General features: G+C 37.4%; 1 protein-coding gene across 1 annotated transcript in view; it reads left to right on the forward strand.

The window, feature by feature from the left end:
- KIZ (kizuna centrosomal protein) overlaps positions 1 to 15,984 on the forward strand; it is a 110,017-nt gene that overhangs the window by 64,822 nt on the left and 29,211 nt on the right. The window contains exons 7-9 of the mRNA XM_045528231.1: positions 6,646 to 6,739; positions 14,799 to 14,964; positions 15,892 to 15,957. Of these exons, the coding sequence (XP_045384187.1) occupies positions 6,646 to 6,739; positions 14,799 to 14,964; positions 15,892 to 15,957 (326 nt within the window). The remainder of the gene's footprint in view (positions 1 to 6,645; positions 6,740 to 14,798; positions 14,965 to 15,891; positions 15,958 to 15,984) is intronic.

Genomic DNA, 15,984 nt, shown 5'->3' on the forward strand with positions numbered 1-15,984 from the left:
AAATAGATAATGAGGAATAAATCCCTCTTTTTCTGCCTTCCTGTTCTTACTAAGAATAAAGAAAATTTTAATGCAATGGGATCTGAATGGAAAAATAATAGTCATTTTTCTACATTCAGAAATAAGGGACATAACCTATACTTAGGCCAGAAGTTTTCAATTTCTTAGCAGTGACGATTTAAGTAAATTTCATATGAATTGTAGAGATCTAACTGTGTTATGATTGACAATATAAAATTAGCCTTTTCTGCTGTTAAGATTATCTAGCATACCTATCAGTCAGGTGGAATGTGGAATGAGATTGCCCAGCTGTGGATTTGAACATCATTAAAGTCTACAAAGGGTTAAAAGTTACTTCCTCTGATAGATTTAAAACTGCTACATACACACAAACAAGTTTTTCAAACTGCCCCATTTTATCTTTGTCGAGAGAGTATAGTTGCTGCATTTTAATGTCTAGATTATATTACAGATATATTTCAGTAAACCACAAGGAACCACCATAGATTCTAGAAGCTGACGGTCTGTGCTTAAATAAGCACCTCCTGCAGCACCTGTTTTATTTTATAGGCTCTGTAATCACAGTGACATTCTAAAAGAAGACCTTGAAGCTTGCAGAGCAGCTGTCCTTCAACCAGCTCCCAAGACACTTACCTGGGGGCCGCAACAATCAAAAGCAAGTTAGGTATTACTGGTATGAAATTGCTCTTGTGGTGGGATGGCCATTCTTGTTCCCAAATGCTTCAAAATCAAAAGGATCACAAAGTTGCAATCCTCTTATTAAAATACATCAGGAGTGGTCAGTAGATACGTGGCAGTGAAAGCCCATCTGAGAGGACCTTGTCAGGCTGAGCGGGTGACTTTGGGTCTCCTTAGCTTACATTTCAGGCCCTCTTCCCGACATTTCATGTGCCCTTAGGCTGTCTTTTGTTAATGATATAAATAAGGAGCATAACATTTTCTTTAGAGTAGAATTCAGCCTAAATCTAGTACATACTGGATTCCATCAAGGTCAAGGGATGGGTAGAAATCAGGACAATAGTTTTTAAATGGACTTTGTCACAAGAAAACTTCACCAGATTAAGTGGTTCCGTTTTATGTTACCTTCTGCAGTAGTGATCTCCAGCTATGGAAAATGCTGGAAATGACCTTCCCAGTCAGTAGCTTTTCAACCTAAGGCAGTAAAGGGCAATGCAAGAAAACTCTCTTTCATGTTTTTTATTATGCAAGATAAAAACCACAGTCTTAAAATACTCCTTTACAAGGTGGTAGAAAAAGCTGGCTTGGGAGGAGTCTTCCTGAGCTCTATAGGTCGTTTGGTGATTACGTGTTGCAAGGCTCTTTAACCAATTTTCTGTTTCTTTCTCACTGCCTTTTATATGTATTTATATGCTATTTAGCATAAACCACAGATGTGATATGTGGCATGGAAAGCATGTATGCATTTATAGTTTTCTGTGCATACTGGCTTGTTAGACTAAATGATTCATTGTGTGACTCTCTTAACATAGGCTGCCAAATTGTGATTATGGGTAATAAGCTATGTTGTCTGCATCTACTAGAGTAAGCATTGTTAGAGTTTCTCAACATTCATAATAGTGCATTTCCATTATGAAAGATTATGTTTTGCATGACTATTGATCTACAGTTATATGTAAATCAGCCTTCCATAAGAAATGATCCTTCTTTATGACCAACATAAATTTTAAAATTAATATCTAGAGGCTTCAAGACTGTTTCTTTAACACAATCATATTTTAAAGCCAGATAAAGTTGTCAGGAAGGTTTTGTACTATCAGTGTCACATTGTTACAGTTGGAATTGTCATGTATGTTGTGACTGGGGTTGCTGTCGAATGCACACTGATTGTCACTGCTTTACTCGCTAGCCTTGGAAACAGTGCCAAGTGTTTGCAGTCTTTTAGAGACAAGTGATCAGGTCTTTAAAGACCTGATTGTTTCTAGCGGATTTTAATCACCAGGCTCCCCACTACCCTCCTTGCTCTGGCTACCTGCCTCGCCCCTCAACACCTAGGAGTTTTTGCTGGGAACTCCTCTAAGTGAAATATTCCTGTCTGCTGTGTGATCTTGCCCTGGACCCAAGCAGTCACCTCGCCAATCTGATAAATCATTCCAGAAACACTGATTTGGAGAGAATTATCTACTCATATTCTTTAATAGTAATGACTTTGATGTCATTACTTAGAATTCTAAGCCAGGCAGGGTAGAAAGGCTCTAACAGGTTATGAAATCCTTAAAGCCTGCTAAACAGAGCCATGTTTGGTGTGGCAGCAGCCCTGCCTATGCCTCTGACCAAGCCATGGCAGTCACATCTATTTTTTTAATCTGATCTATAAAATGGGACACCTGCCCCATAGCATACTCTAGAGATAATATCAAGAGTTCTGAATTCCTGCTCACAAAATGAAGCATCTTCAGGGGAAAATAAAAGAACAAAACCACTCCTGTCATCGTTGATTTATGTTATGCCAAAAATTAAGTGTTCAAAGACCTTCATATGAAAGGTGGAGGACCAAATTATTTTATATGGTTATGAATTATTAAAATATGATTCATGTCATTTAGCATAAGTGATTAAAAATTTTGTTCATTATTCTGGAAAACATTTTAACATAAAAATGATTACTTAATAGTTTTATATGAAAAAAATAAGTACAACTAGTCATCTCTTATTAGTGGCTATATTCAGATTACTCAATTGTGTTCTCAAACTCGTGCTGAAAAATTAAGTCAGCTTTATATTGTTTGGATTACAGTATGTAAAAGTCTCTATTTTATTCTGCCCATGTTCAGAGTAAAATTCAGGGTGTTTATTAATTTGTATTTAAAGTTAGGAAAGCTGACACATTTGTTTAAATTGCAGTTTTCTGACTGGAAGCCATTTCAAGCATATGAAATTAATTATAGACAATATAAAGTATATTCTTTTATTACCTTTTTAATTAAAGGAGTACATAAATTAACTGACATCAAACTTTGTTTTTTCTGTGTGGCATCAATGTTATAAATTTTCCAATGCGAAGTAGATAAAAGAGAAAAAAATTTTTAATCCTTTGTACCACTTTTCAGGTTTTCTGATAATGATATGTTTATGTAGATCCATGGGCAAGACTCCATTCAAGGACAGCCATGACTCTTGCGAGAAACCTTCAAGAAAGTTTGATTTTGTACTTTAAGGGTTGGCTTAGCTCTTTAGAAGTCACAAATCCTAGATGCTGTGCCTCCTTCAACAGCTCATTTGCTATTTGACCTTGTGCAAGTCAGTTAATCAGTTTTGTCCTTTTGTGGGAAATTAGTATAATAATTATAGGAAACCTTAGCTAGTTCTTTCCTGCCAGGACCCAAAAGATAGTTGCAGTTGGCTGATGTGTTAATAAACAGAGTCTCACCTTGGCTTTGCCTCTACAGAAAATCGTGCATAATAGTCACCAGGGGAACAGTTCTCTGATAATTTGATTTACCCAACTATTTAGCTAATTTAATTCATCCTACTTAAATTTTCAAGCCAGAAACACAACTGAGTTACTTATCATAAGAATTATACCTGCTGAATGGGCTAGAATTTACTGATGACTGGCCAGTGCATTTTCCCAGTAAAGAAATCTATTGAGAAACCGAATAGAGATGCAAAGGTCAGAACAAAAAAATTGGGTGGTTTTATGATATCATTGAGGTACAGCAGTAATCAAGAAAGGCAAGTTGTTGAAGGATCTTTCTGTCAAACTGGTCAGAAGCCTTAGAATTATTCTTGGAAGCTTTTAAATAAGTTAAAGGATTCCAATGACTTGTCCCACTTTATTCAAGTCTTGGGAAAAACTAAGGTTAGGTCAGGCAAAAGTTATAACAATTAAGATTTATTAAAGAAGGTTCTGAATTGTACCTAGGCTGACTTGTTTTCCCAAACAGTTTGTTATGAAAATTTTCAAATATACAGAAAAGTAAAAGGAACCATGTAGTGAACATCCATATGCCACCACCCAGATTTTACCATTAACATTCTATTGCATTTCCATAGTTGTCTGCTGATCAGTCCCTCCGTCCATCATCCATCCATCTCTTATTTTTATGCATGTAAAAGTAAGTTGCAGACATTAGTATACTTTTTTTAACTTTTCACTTTGAAATTTTTTAAACATTTGAAACCCCATGTACTCAGATCCAACTGCCCACATTCTGCCAGTATTGTTTGTTTTATCTCTTTCCCTCAGTCACTCTTTTTTTCTTGAGTAGTTTAAAACAAACAGCATATCATTTTGCTCACAAATAATTTTATCTCTTACATCTAAGGATTTAATATATTCCATTTAACAAAAATCAACAAAATTTTTAATTTATCTTATACCTAGTCCTTGTCAGTTTGCCCTGATTATCTCAAGAAATGTCTTTCTTCCTTTGTTTCATTTGAAGGATCCAAATAAGGTCTACATATAACAATTGGTTATGTCTCTTAAGTCTCTCTTAATTTTATAATATTCCGTTTCTCTGTTTTCTCATACCACTGATTTGTTAAAGGAATTGGGTCATTTGTCCTGGAGAATTCACATGCTCAATTTGGCTGGTTGTAGCCTCATGGTATTGTTTAACCACTTCCTCTCTCCCCTTTATTACCTGTAAACTGGTGGTGAGATCTAAATATGTGATTACGTTCCAGGCCAGTTATTTTTGCTGGAAGCTGTCATAGGTGGTGCAGGTACTTCTTATTACATACCCTCAAACAGCACATAATGCTAGTTTTCCCATTGTTAGTGATATTAAGACTGCTCTGTGGGTTCAAATGTTGGAAGATTGATGACTCCAGTGTAAAAGTTTACCATTATGCAGTTTTCACAGAATGATGATCATTTCCTAGATACATTCATTAATTTGGACTTACAAAATGATGACTTTTCTAATTTGCTCATTTCTTCTCCATTTATTGGAAAAACCTTCCCTCATCAACTACTCAGTAACTCTGAAATGCATTTTTTGACCACAAAAACAGGATAAATACTTGATTCTGTCCCTTTATTTACCAATTTGCAGAATATTGAATTGTTTCTTTAGCAGCCCTTGAAGGTTTTTTATTTTTTTACTTTGTCTTAATTGTGGTAAAATAAATAAATAAGATAAAATTAACTGTCTTAACCATTTAGAACTGTACAGTTCAGTAGTGTTAAACATATTCACTTTGTGGTTCAACAGATCTCCAGAATTTTTTATCTTATAAAACTGAAGCCCTGGCTATGCCCATTAAACAATTCCCCATTTCTGCTTCCCTTCAGGCCCTGGCAACCACCATTCTGCTTTCTGTCTCTATGAATTTGACAATAGGTACTTCATGTAAGTGGAATCAGACAGTATTTGTCCTTTTGTGACAGGCTTTTTTCAGTTAGCATAACGTCCTCAAAATTCATCTATGTTGTAGCATGTGACAGGATTTACTTCCTTTTCAAGGATGAATCCAAAGGTTTTTATTATTTTTTAAAATTTTAATTATTTTTAAGTGAACTTGTAGATTTTTAGGTATTTGCTGTGTTTCAGCCCATTGCAGTTATTTTTCCTTTTGGTGCTCAATTGTCCCATCTTTGACCAGTGAGAGCTCCTTCAGGATACCCCCTTCCCCAAGTCCTTTTACCACTCAGTAGTCTTTGAAAGCTTCCTTACTTTCTGGTGCAACAAGATGTTCCAGGCTTATACATTTCTTGCTCAAGACCTGGAAAAGGGCATTTTGTTAAAGAACCCTGGTTTCTTTTAGTATATAACTACTGCAGTCTGGGCAGCAATATAGGCTTACTTTTTAACTCTTTCCTAACAATGTCTTAATTTTTTTGTTTGTTTGTAAATAGACCATAGTAGAAGTAAAATAAAAAAACTATTGTTGAAATGAAAATGTGGTCCATTTCTCTTAACCACATTTAGGAGACTGACTATCCATGCAATGATCCAAAACCATGGCTGCACTTTAGAATAACTCCGTGAGCCTTAAAAAATGCCACTGGCCAGGCCACACCCCAGACCAATCTCGCTGGAGTCTGTAGGACTGGCCCTGGGCACCCGGATTTTGCTGCTCCCCAGGCAGCTCTGTGTGCAGCAGAAGTGAGCATGCTCGCTTAGCAATGAAATCCTAACCAAAATTTTTTTAAAGTTAAAAAAAAAGATACTTGCATTCAAAATTCTCTTAGTCCACAATATGTTAAGTTCTAGACTTTTCTGGATAAACTTTCTACTAACTTGATTGAGGCCTTTAAAAATGTGGGAAATGGCTGGGCATGGTGGCTCACACCTATAATTCCTATACTTTGGGAGGCCCAGGCAGGAGGATCACTTGGGGCCAGGAGTTTGAGACCAATCTAGGCAACATAAAGATCCCATCTCTACAAAAAATAGGAAAAAAACTTAGCTGAGTATAGTGGTGGGTACCTGTAGTCCCAGCTACTTGGGAGGCTAAGGCAGGAGAATCACTTGAGTCCAGGAGTTTGAGGCTCCAAAGCTATGATTATACCACTGCACTCCAGCCTGGGTAGCAGAGAAAGACCCTGTCTCAAAATAAATAAGTAAATAAATAAAAAATTTTTTTTAATGTGGCAGTCTTTTATAAATAACTCAGTACTACAAACCCATAGTATCTCCTGTTTCTGTGTTACAGATTTGAACAAGCACCAGACTCAGACTTAATGAGGGAACACTTGAGTCAGCGTGTCGCCACCTCAGAAAAAAAGGATAATTCTCTCAAAGAAGAGGTAGGTAGCTAAGCTGTCTGAAGTTGTCTCAGTCAAAAACATGGACCAGAGGGCAAGGTTAGTAATTAAAAAAAAAAAAAGTTTCAAGACGTGTAAGTTATTCATTTGTAGAAATAGTTATGCTCTTAAGAATGATTTAAAATATTTGAAAAAAATAATGATTAGAAAAGTAGTTAAGTGGTTGGTTAGTTTGTGAGGCCTTTTGTATAATGTTTTGTGTAGGAATCTCAACTCCTGACATAATGTCGATGTAAGTCCTAGAGGTAGCATCTAGGACCTAAACATCTACCACAACATTTTCCAAGGAGTTTAGAAGCATTTTTTAATATTCTGGTTTTCTGTCTCCACTCCATACACTTTAAAAATACTGTACAGTCATTCATGTCAATTCAGCAAATATATATTGATCCCTTACTGTACACAGATACCAGCCCAGATCCATTGGAGAGAAAGAGATAAATAAGCTATGGCCCTATCCTTCTGGGGTATGCCATAGGGGGATGCATGCAGTAAGACAATGGCAAAGAACATAGGCCTTCAGGAGAGGGAGCCAAGCCACCTGGAGAAGCAATAAGGGCAGACTTCATGTTGGAGGGAGTACAGGGGTGTGTGAGTACAGGGGTGTGTGACCGTTAAAAGACAGACAGGCTTTTTGACAGGGTAAGAATGGAGGAGGGGGACAGGGATAACAAGGAAGGACTATTTTGAGCCAAAGAATGCACCAGAAACCCAACACATATTCAGGCAATGGAGCTGTCCTTGTGGCTGAAGTGTGGGCTCTAGGCTGGGGATGGTGAGAAGGAAACCCCAAGAGGTAGTTGAGGGCCGTGTTGTGCAGGTCTGGCCCTGGACTAGAGAGATAGTGTTTAGTTTAGTTTAGTAGATTTTGGAAAGCCCCTGGAGCTTTTTGAGCTGGGCTAAGATAGGATTTCTGCAGCAACTAAGGAAATTTCATTTTTGGTTTGGGACCGAGAAGGTGGAGGAGGGAGCCCTGGTGTGGCCTGATTTAGGAGCTGTTGCTGAGAGTGAGTTTGAAGATGCTGAACAGCAAATGGAAAGAGTTCGAGCAAATTCCCAAGGAAAACACGAGGGGAGGAACCAGAAGGCCAGGTTTAGAGTATGTCCATTGCCATGCTTGTTCACTGCAAGTACAGCACATCTCAGCCATGTCAAGGATGAAATAAGTGTTGGTTGGCTGCCCTTTGCTATCTAATATTTTTTTTAAAAAAACATACTGTTTATATTAGAAAATGTGTTCCAAGTCCCAAGCAACCAATCCACTCATAATTTTTCAAATAATCAGGGTGAGGGGCCTGTCTAACTAATAACTATTGAATTAAATGATATTTTGCCTCCCCCAGTAGGTCTTTGTTTGTTTTTAAATCATCGTGATCTCATTTTAGTGACAATCATAAAAATTACCAATAAAATTAATGACAAAATCTATCCTTAAAATGGAAATAAACAGGCAGTTTCTCAAATGGTTAGGTTGTAACTGAAGAAATACACAGCCCCAAAGAACAGTGGTACCAGAATGACACAGGTAAGGCAAGCTTTGTGAACTTCAAGACAAAATGCTTTTGTGGGTCCTAAAACTGTTTTGGTCTACCTGTCATCCTTTTACAATTAGCAAAATAAAGTGTCTTTGAGTTTTTTCTGTGTATTGAAACAGTACACACATTTAGTAAATACTTTGGGTTAAATATCTCTCTTATAAGATAAAATCTTAAAAGTAAGTGATTTTCAAAATTTAAGAAAGCTGTACTAGAAATTACTTGGTTAAGAGTCTAATGAAGCTCAGAAATATTTACTTTGATCTCTTGGGTAAATGGCTAATTAAACAGCCACATGTAAATGATGTTTACCTGTGGATCCCTGTGCTGTCAGCTGGAGTCAATCCCTTCTCTTGAGTAAATACATCATGAAAGCCACAGAAACTCAAATTATGTCCCCTTGAGACCAGATAAGGTCTGCAGCTCCTGCATAGCCTATTAGGCAATTACATAATTGAGCTGCATGCTTTTAAAATCAGAAAAATTTGTAATTACTTTATGTGAAAAAAAATGAGTTGGGTGCTTCATTAAAATACAGAGTGCTTTAATATTCCTTTTCTCCCAAGTGATATCTGTTTCTACCGAGGAGAACTTTGTCACAGCAGAGCAACTTGCTGGTGACACTCATAGAGTAGGTCAGGTCCTGTCCCCACCATACACACACCAATTTTATTCACCAGGAAGATTCTTTCCCTAAATGATGGACTATTTTCTTGTTCTTGTGAATATTTATTTGCTGGCTCATATGAATATTTTCCCATTTCTTTTATTTACTACTACATAGATAAAATCCCTTCTTCTCCTTTAACTTAGATATAACTTGAGTTATAATGCTTGCATTTCTCTTTAAACACTAAAAAATTACTTCTGTCCAAAAGGAAGATTCTTGAGGGAGAGTCTGTTAAACCTGTGCATTAGGGGAAAATGTCACCCACTGTCTATATCCATGGTGTTTTTTAATGCTCTTGATTTTCTGTGTCTGTATTAGTAGCACTTGTTTATATATAGAAGGGAACTTAATTTTATCAAATGCTTTTGCATTCACTTCTCTTTGTATTTGTACCAGCCATAGCAGAAATTAGATTCCTTTAGAGCTAGCATGTTTTAAAAACAAATAGGAAAAAACCTTGGAATGTTAAGATAAACAAACCAAAAAAACCTAGCCATTATCATTTATACATAACCCTATTAACATTGTGGTGTGTATGGTTTTTAATATTTAATATATGGACAAACATGAGTTGTGTTATGTGTATATATAACCTTCCTTTTGTACCATTTCATATTCTTCAGCATCTTGTCCACTTTACCAGTTGTCTGTTGTTGAACATTTAAGTTGTTTCTAATTTTTCCTCTAGTAAAAATGTTTCAAAGAACATCTGTGCAATTCAATTTTTACAGATATCCATGATATTTCGTTAGAATGAATTTCTACATGTAGAATTATTAGGTCAAAAGGTGTGCACATCTTTCAGGCTTTTGCTATGCATCACCAAATCTCACCCTGGAAGGGTCATATGAGTTACCAGTAATGGATGAAAATATCATCTCTCTGAGTTCTTTTTGAAACTAGATACTATCAACTTTTTTTTGTTACCAATTTGAGAGGTGAAAATGACATCCAATTTTTTTTCATTGTTCATTTGACCTTTTTATTACAACTGAGGTCAAACTTTTTCCCTTCCTATTTGTTAGCCATTTGTATTTCTTCTTTTATAATTTCCTGGTTCATGTTCTTTGCTCATTTTTTTATTAGGTTAGTAACATTTTTTCTTATTGACTTGCAAGAACTCTTTTTATATAAATTTGTACATTTTGTTGCAATATTTTTAGCAGTTTGATTTTTGCCTTTTGTTTTTCTTAATGGTGTTGTGGGCACAATGTTTTTTCTTTTTTCTTTTTTTTTTTTGAGACAGAGTCTCACTTTGTTGCCCAGGCTAGAGTGAGTGCCATGGCGTCAGCCTAGCTCACAGCAACCTCAAACTCTTGGGCTTAAGTGATCCTACTGCCTCAGCCTCCCGAGTAGCTGGGACTACAGGCATGCGCCACCATACCCGGCTAATTTTTTCTATATATACTTTTAGTTGTCCAGATAATTTATTTCTATTTTTAGTAGAGACGGGGTCTCGCTCAGGCTGGTCTCGAACTCCTGACCTCGAGTGATCCACCTGCCTCAGCCTCCCAGAGGGCTAGGATTACAGGCGTGAGCCACGGCGCCCGGCCTGTTTTTTCCATTAATATCTTCATCTACATATTTATGCATTTGAATAAAACAATTGATGAGTTTCTGGATATAAATCAAGAGTTAGCCTAGATGACTCTTAGGGTTCTAGACATCGTAGGATTCACATTTAATCTGAACTTTGAGGAAAATTCTAATAGAATTGAGAATAGTACTAAGTGTAATTCATAGAATGATTTCTGTGCTATAAGATCTGAAATATGAAGTTATCAACATCAGTCATTCTGCAAATAGTGTGTCCCCTGGCATTTAATTGTTAAGCTCTTTCTCCTGGCTCCTGGGAAGGTTGAAAAGTGAGGGACTAGTTTGTTGGTATTGACTTAGGCTTCAGACTGCTGAGAACAGTGAAAGGATCTCTAGTTTTCCCTCCTGGGTTATATATAAATGTATATAATTCAAAGAGAGCCTTTATTAGTAACAGATAAGTTAAATCCCATGCATAGTCCATTCATAAGCACTATCAGAAGGCTCATGGTAAAATTGTTGGTGACATTTTCAGAGAATAAGCTCAAATTTGCGGAGCCCATCAGCCCCAGCATGAGATGTATGAGGCAACCTATTAACTCTTCTCTGGGCTTTTATCTCGTTGCAGGTATAGGTTAGTGTTGTTAGTCTCAGGCTGCAAGCTCCTTCACATTGGGGGTTTCCCTGGAAATACACCTTTCTGGGACATCTGCAAACAGTACATCTTCAGAATGTGTTACACAGTTTTTTCCTGACTCTGCAGAAGTTGTTTTTGGCTAGAAATCTAGGACCAGTCCCTGTCTGAGGCTGACTTTCCCTGTTCATCATTTTCCCCTGCTTGTTAGGGATAAGAATTTGACAGTGTGGATTTCTTCACAGGTGACTCATTGGGAAGGTCTGCTGCTCTCTCTCTTGTCTCCGTGGTTCAGTAGAGTCAAGACAACCATTCTCATGTTGTAATTTGACCATCCACAAAATACTCACCTTTGAGAAATTATCTATAGAATTATATTAAAAGATGAGTCCTTTTATAAACATTTCTATTTTAAAAAAAAAGTAAGAAACCCTGGAGGTGAGAATTGAGTAGTGGAGAAAAATGGGATAAAATACAGATGGTCCCCAACTTAGGATGGTTCAACTTATGATTTTTTGGCTTTATGATGGTGAAGAAACCATATTTCGAGTACCCATACAGTCATTCTGTTTTTCACTTTAAGTACACTATTCAATAAGTTACATGAGGTATTCAACACTTTATTATGAAATACACTTTGTGTTAGATGATTTTGCCCAACTGTAAGCTAATACAAGTGTCCTGAGCAGTTTCAGTTTGCCTAGGCTAAGCTATGATATTCAGTAGGTTAGGTGTATTGAATGCATTTTCAACTTAGAATATTTTTAACTTACAATGGGTTTATTGGGAAGTAGCCCCATTGTAAGTCAAGGAGCATCTGTATATGAAGCAAATTAAACTGGTGTTCGGTGTGCTCACCACATTACCTGCCTCACCTTGGAAAAGAGGGGCCAGCACAGAATTGGTGACAGTGGGGGTATTCTTATCAAGCAGACAAAGCGTTTACAGTATTATTTTTTCTTCAAGTGCAATTTATTAAACTATGCTTTATTGAAACATCTTTATATACAACTTTGTTGTGGTGGTGGTAAAGAGGAACATTTGATGTGTGGCAGACAGTCTGGGGTGACAGAAAGTCCCACCGACAGCTGAGGCTGGAGTCCAGGTGACAGGTGCAGGGGCAGCTCAAATGTGCAAAGGTCACTGAAGGGAGCATTCGAGGTGAGGCTGGTGGGGGGAGGGTGAGGTCAGTCCACAGGCGCTGCAGCCCCTCCACCCTGGCCCACCTGTGGGCCACATGAGCCCATGGGGGCTTCTAGTCCTCCATGACCTTAGACGCTGCAGGCTCTCATCCTCCTCAGTTTTCAATATTATTATTACATTTTATTCGGTGTACTTTTGAAGCCCAGTTGGAACCCAGCTAAAGCAAAAGAGAGTCAGATATGAAAGGGCAAAACAGTGAGATCAATTGTGTCATCATTGCGGGACTAGTGAGAAGTTAGTGAGTCATTGGCATTCTAAAACAGTCCCAGCGTTCAGGGGAGGAAAGGAATGATAAAGTTGATTATTTTAAATTGCTAAAAACCTATGGCTCTTTCCATGTCTGCAAATTCTATAGTAAAAAGTGTAGAAAACTTTATTCTTTAATAATTTTATTTTTAAAATGTGTGTTAAGACAGTGGCTATTGGGAGATCATGTCAAGAAATTATTAGTTATAGCTATTGCATAAGGTACTATAATGTAGATATACATACTTGAAGTGCTTTCAGAAGGTATGCAGTATTGTAAATCTCAGAAAAAGAAGATTATAGCTTTCAGTACAGGGATTTGAGCCAATTCTTTTGGTTCATAATTTAAAATGCTTTTCATACATCCAGGATTATTGAGTACAGACAGGCCAGGTCAGGATAGGTAGAAACACCCCAGAACAGTCCAGAGAACACAATGACAGTTGAGAGATAGCAGTTCAAGGAGGTGGTGTTTACATTTCAACCCACTTTTCCTGACCAAATTCCAGAAGCAGGTGCAGTGCGGTGGTTAGGCAACAGTGTGATACCAATGCATGGGAGCAGTGTGGTGGCCAGTGACAAGAACCAACCATGGCCTCAGCTCTGAGGGTAGGACTCTATGCCAGAACCCCAGTCTGCGGAAATGGGTACTGAGCAGGTCATCCCAACAGAGACTTTATCACAACTGTAGTAAAATCCAGGGACTGGTTTAGAGAAAAGCCCCTGGTCATAGAACTGGACCACAGAAAGGTCCTGGCTACACACCTAACTGGACACCAAGTTCTTTGGCCAAGGAGACTAGAATTCCTTAAATCCCCCCAAATCAGCTGTTCCATCTCCTAGGATAGGCCATGGGTCCAGAAGGCCAGCCAGTCCTAGGGAGGGAAGAGGGCAAAGGGCAAAGGGCAAGAACCCTGCAGGGATGTCAGTGCCAAAGCCAAATGTACAAGGCTAGATCTTCCATGCAGTGCTTCAGTGATTCTCGCTGTCCCAGCTTCTTCACTTCTTCCCCATTAGAACAGGTTATTCTTTCCCCTCTTGTTCACTGGGTAGTTACATTGTCACCACTGTGCTCTTAGACTAAAGATGACCTGTGAGGCTTTGTCCAGTTCTTCTCTTCATATTAATTTGTAAAATCTCATGTTCATCTCCCACAGGTTGGGTTGGACACTGCCCTGTTTTACTGTCATTGTCACATAGCAGTAAAAGGTCATCACCACCACCAAGGTTTCCTCTCCAACTACCTGGGCAAATCTCTGCTTCTTAGTAGGATGTGAAAGAGAAACGTATACTCTGTCAGAAGAAAGGTGTGAGCAAAGGTTGTCTACTAAAAGTTTAACTCTTGTTACTAGCTTATTTTTATTTTGGGAGTGAAAAGTGCTGACCTCAAAATTAAGAGTCACGACTACTAATCCAGGTCCTGTGAACTGCCACTTTTTCTCCACCTCTCAAGTTGGCTGCAATAAAAATCTGTGTCCTCCTCCTTGCCCAGGACACATGAGGTAATATAGGTAAGACAATCTAGTGCCCTTTGGGAAAAAATAGGCAATGTGGGGTGTGAATTTCCCCAGCTCCCCAGCAGACTGAAAGGCAAAATGCAGTCCATCTTTATCCTTGATTGAAGATTAGGATTTAGGTTAAGAAAAGTTATCTTCTTGCTCAATGCATCTTCCTCGGCCACAAATTTTTCTGCAGTCTTCCCATCTGAGGGAAGTTCAGGGATCATTTCCAGGAGGATGGGGATAATGTAAGGTCACATTTTTGTAGATCTCTTTCTCAGTCCAAACCAACTGTCTTACATGCCTGGAAAACAGGATTCATGCAATGAAAGAGTTAATTTTTCCTTCAGAAAGGAGATGTGGGGCTCTGACTTTTATATATATCGAAGGGAGGATAAATCAGAGCAGATTAACAGAGGTGGCCACATCTCATATACATACTTCGCAGGAGAACAACACTTGTGCATTGCAAACGATTCAGTCCTCAAAAAATATATTATTGTCAGGGTAAATTGTTGGAAATAATTAAATTATGCTGGAAAATAACCAGATGTTATTTTATCTTGACAGCATTTTGATTTCAGTTAAATATTAGGAAGCAAATTAAATCACATAAAGCTTAACCTAAAATTACATTTGAAGGCTGGGTCTTTGAGACCAAGGGAAATATGGCTACAGTTTGTTTTGATTTCTTTGTGCTCTCTTTGAAACACTGTAGGCAACAGCATTATTGAAAAAAGCCCTTACTGAAGAGTGTGAAGATAGGTCGTCTATTCACAGTAATGAATCATCTTGCAGCCTGCCGTCTATTCTCAATGACAATAGTGAAATAAAGGAAGCAAAACCCGCTCTATGGCTCAACAGTGTTCGTACAAGGGAACAAGGTAACTATTGTCAAAAGGGTCTTTCCACAGCAAAAAGGCATTCAGAGTCAATGCGACATCCTCTTTCTCAAGGTATACCTATAAAATAACACTGACTAGAGAATACCTTTGATTTTAATATACATAATATGTTATTTGTTTTATACAGCCTTCTAATTAATATATATGTTCTCTGTCAGTACAGTAGGAATGGGAGACCTAATTGTAGGTCTGTAGTTATATTGAATTTCTAACAAAATAAGTGTTTCTAAGTTATGAAATCTTAACAAAAGTAATCACCTGGCAGTAGATAATTTTCATCCCACAAAGATGAAGATGATTCTATTAAAATGATTCCATAAAGTACTGTGAAGTTTTTTTATTACATTTAATAGAATTTACTTATAATTTTAAATATGCCTTTTAACTATAATAGAACCGTATCAAAGTCCAAACAGATGATTAAGAATCAATGAATTTATGCCCTCAAAATTTAATAACCAATTTTTAGAACGCAGACATTGTGATTATTTTAGCATTACTGCTAAGACATGCCAGTAAACTGCTTTAATGGTATTTCCAGAACAGCTATGAGTAGCTCAGCAAGTATTTAGAAGTCAGTGCAGGATTTGAGGCTCACTGGTTTTAAGTCCCACCCAAATTTGATAGATGTCAGGCTAAATTATTTTGCATGAAAGCAACATAGAGATAGCTTAATTTTAGAAAAGGTTTCCTTTTAGGAACAATATTATTTCAGACAAGAAATAAACTAAGCCAAAAAATAAGGTGGGAAAGCAATGAAAATAAAAGCAATGACAGTTAAAAACTCAAAGATCTGTTCCTTAACTTTGTTTTTTCTTTTCTTCTTTTTTTCTGGAATCAAGCAACCTGAATGAGCGTTCCTTAACTTTGAAATAACATTTTTATTATTATGTGTTGAATTTTTAGAAGTTTCAAACGGCTGTGGAGATGAGAGCAAGGAAGAAAGCGTGACAGCAAAGATCCCAATCACAGGTAAAGCTATGGTTGCCTAAGAGTTTC

The sequence above is a fragment of the Lemur catta genome, chromosome 17 (genome assembly GCF_020740605.2).
Source record: "Lemur catta isolate mLemCat1 chromosome 17, mLemCat1.pri, whole genome shotgun sequence".
NCBI classification, from domain to species: Eukaryota; Metazoa; Chordata; class Mammalia; order Primates; family Lemuridae; genus Lemur; species Lemur catta.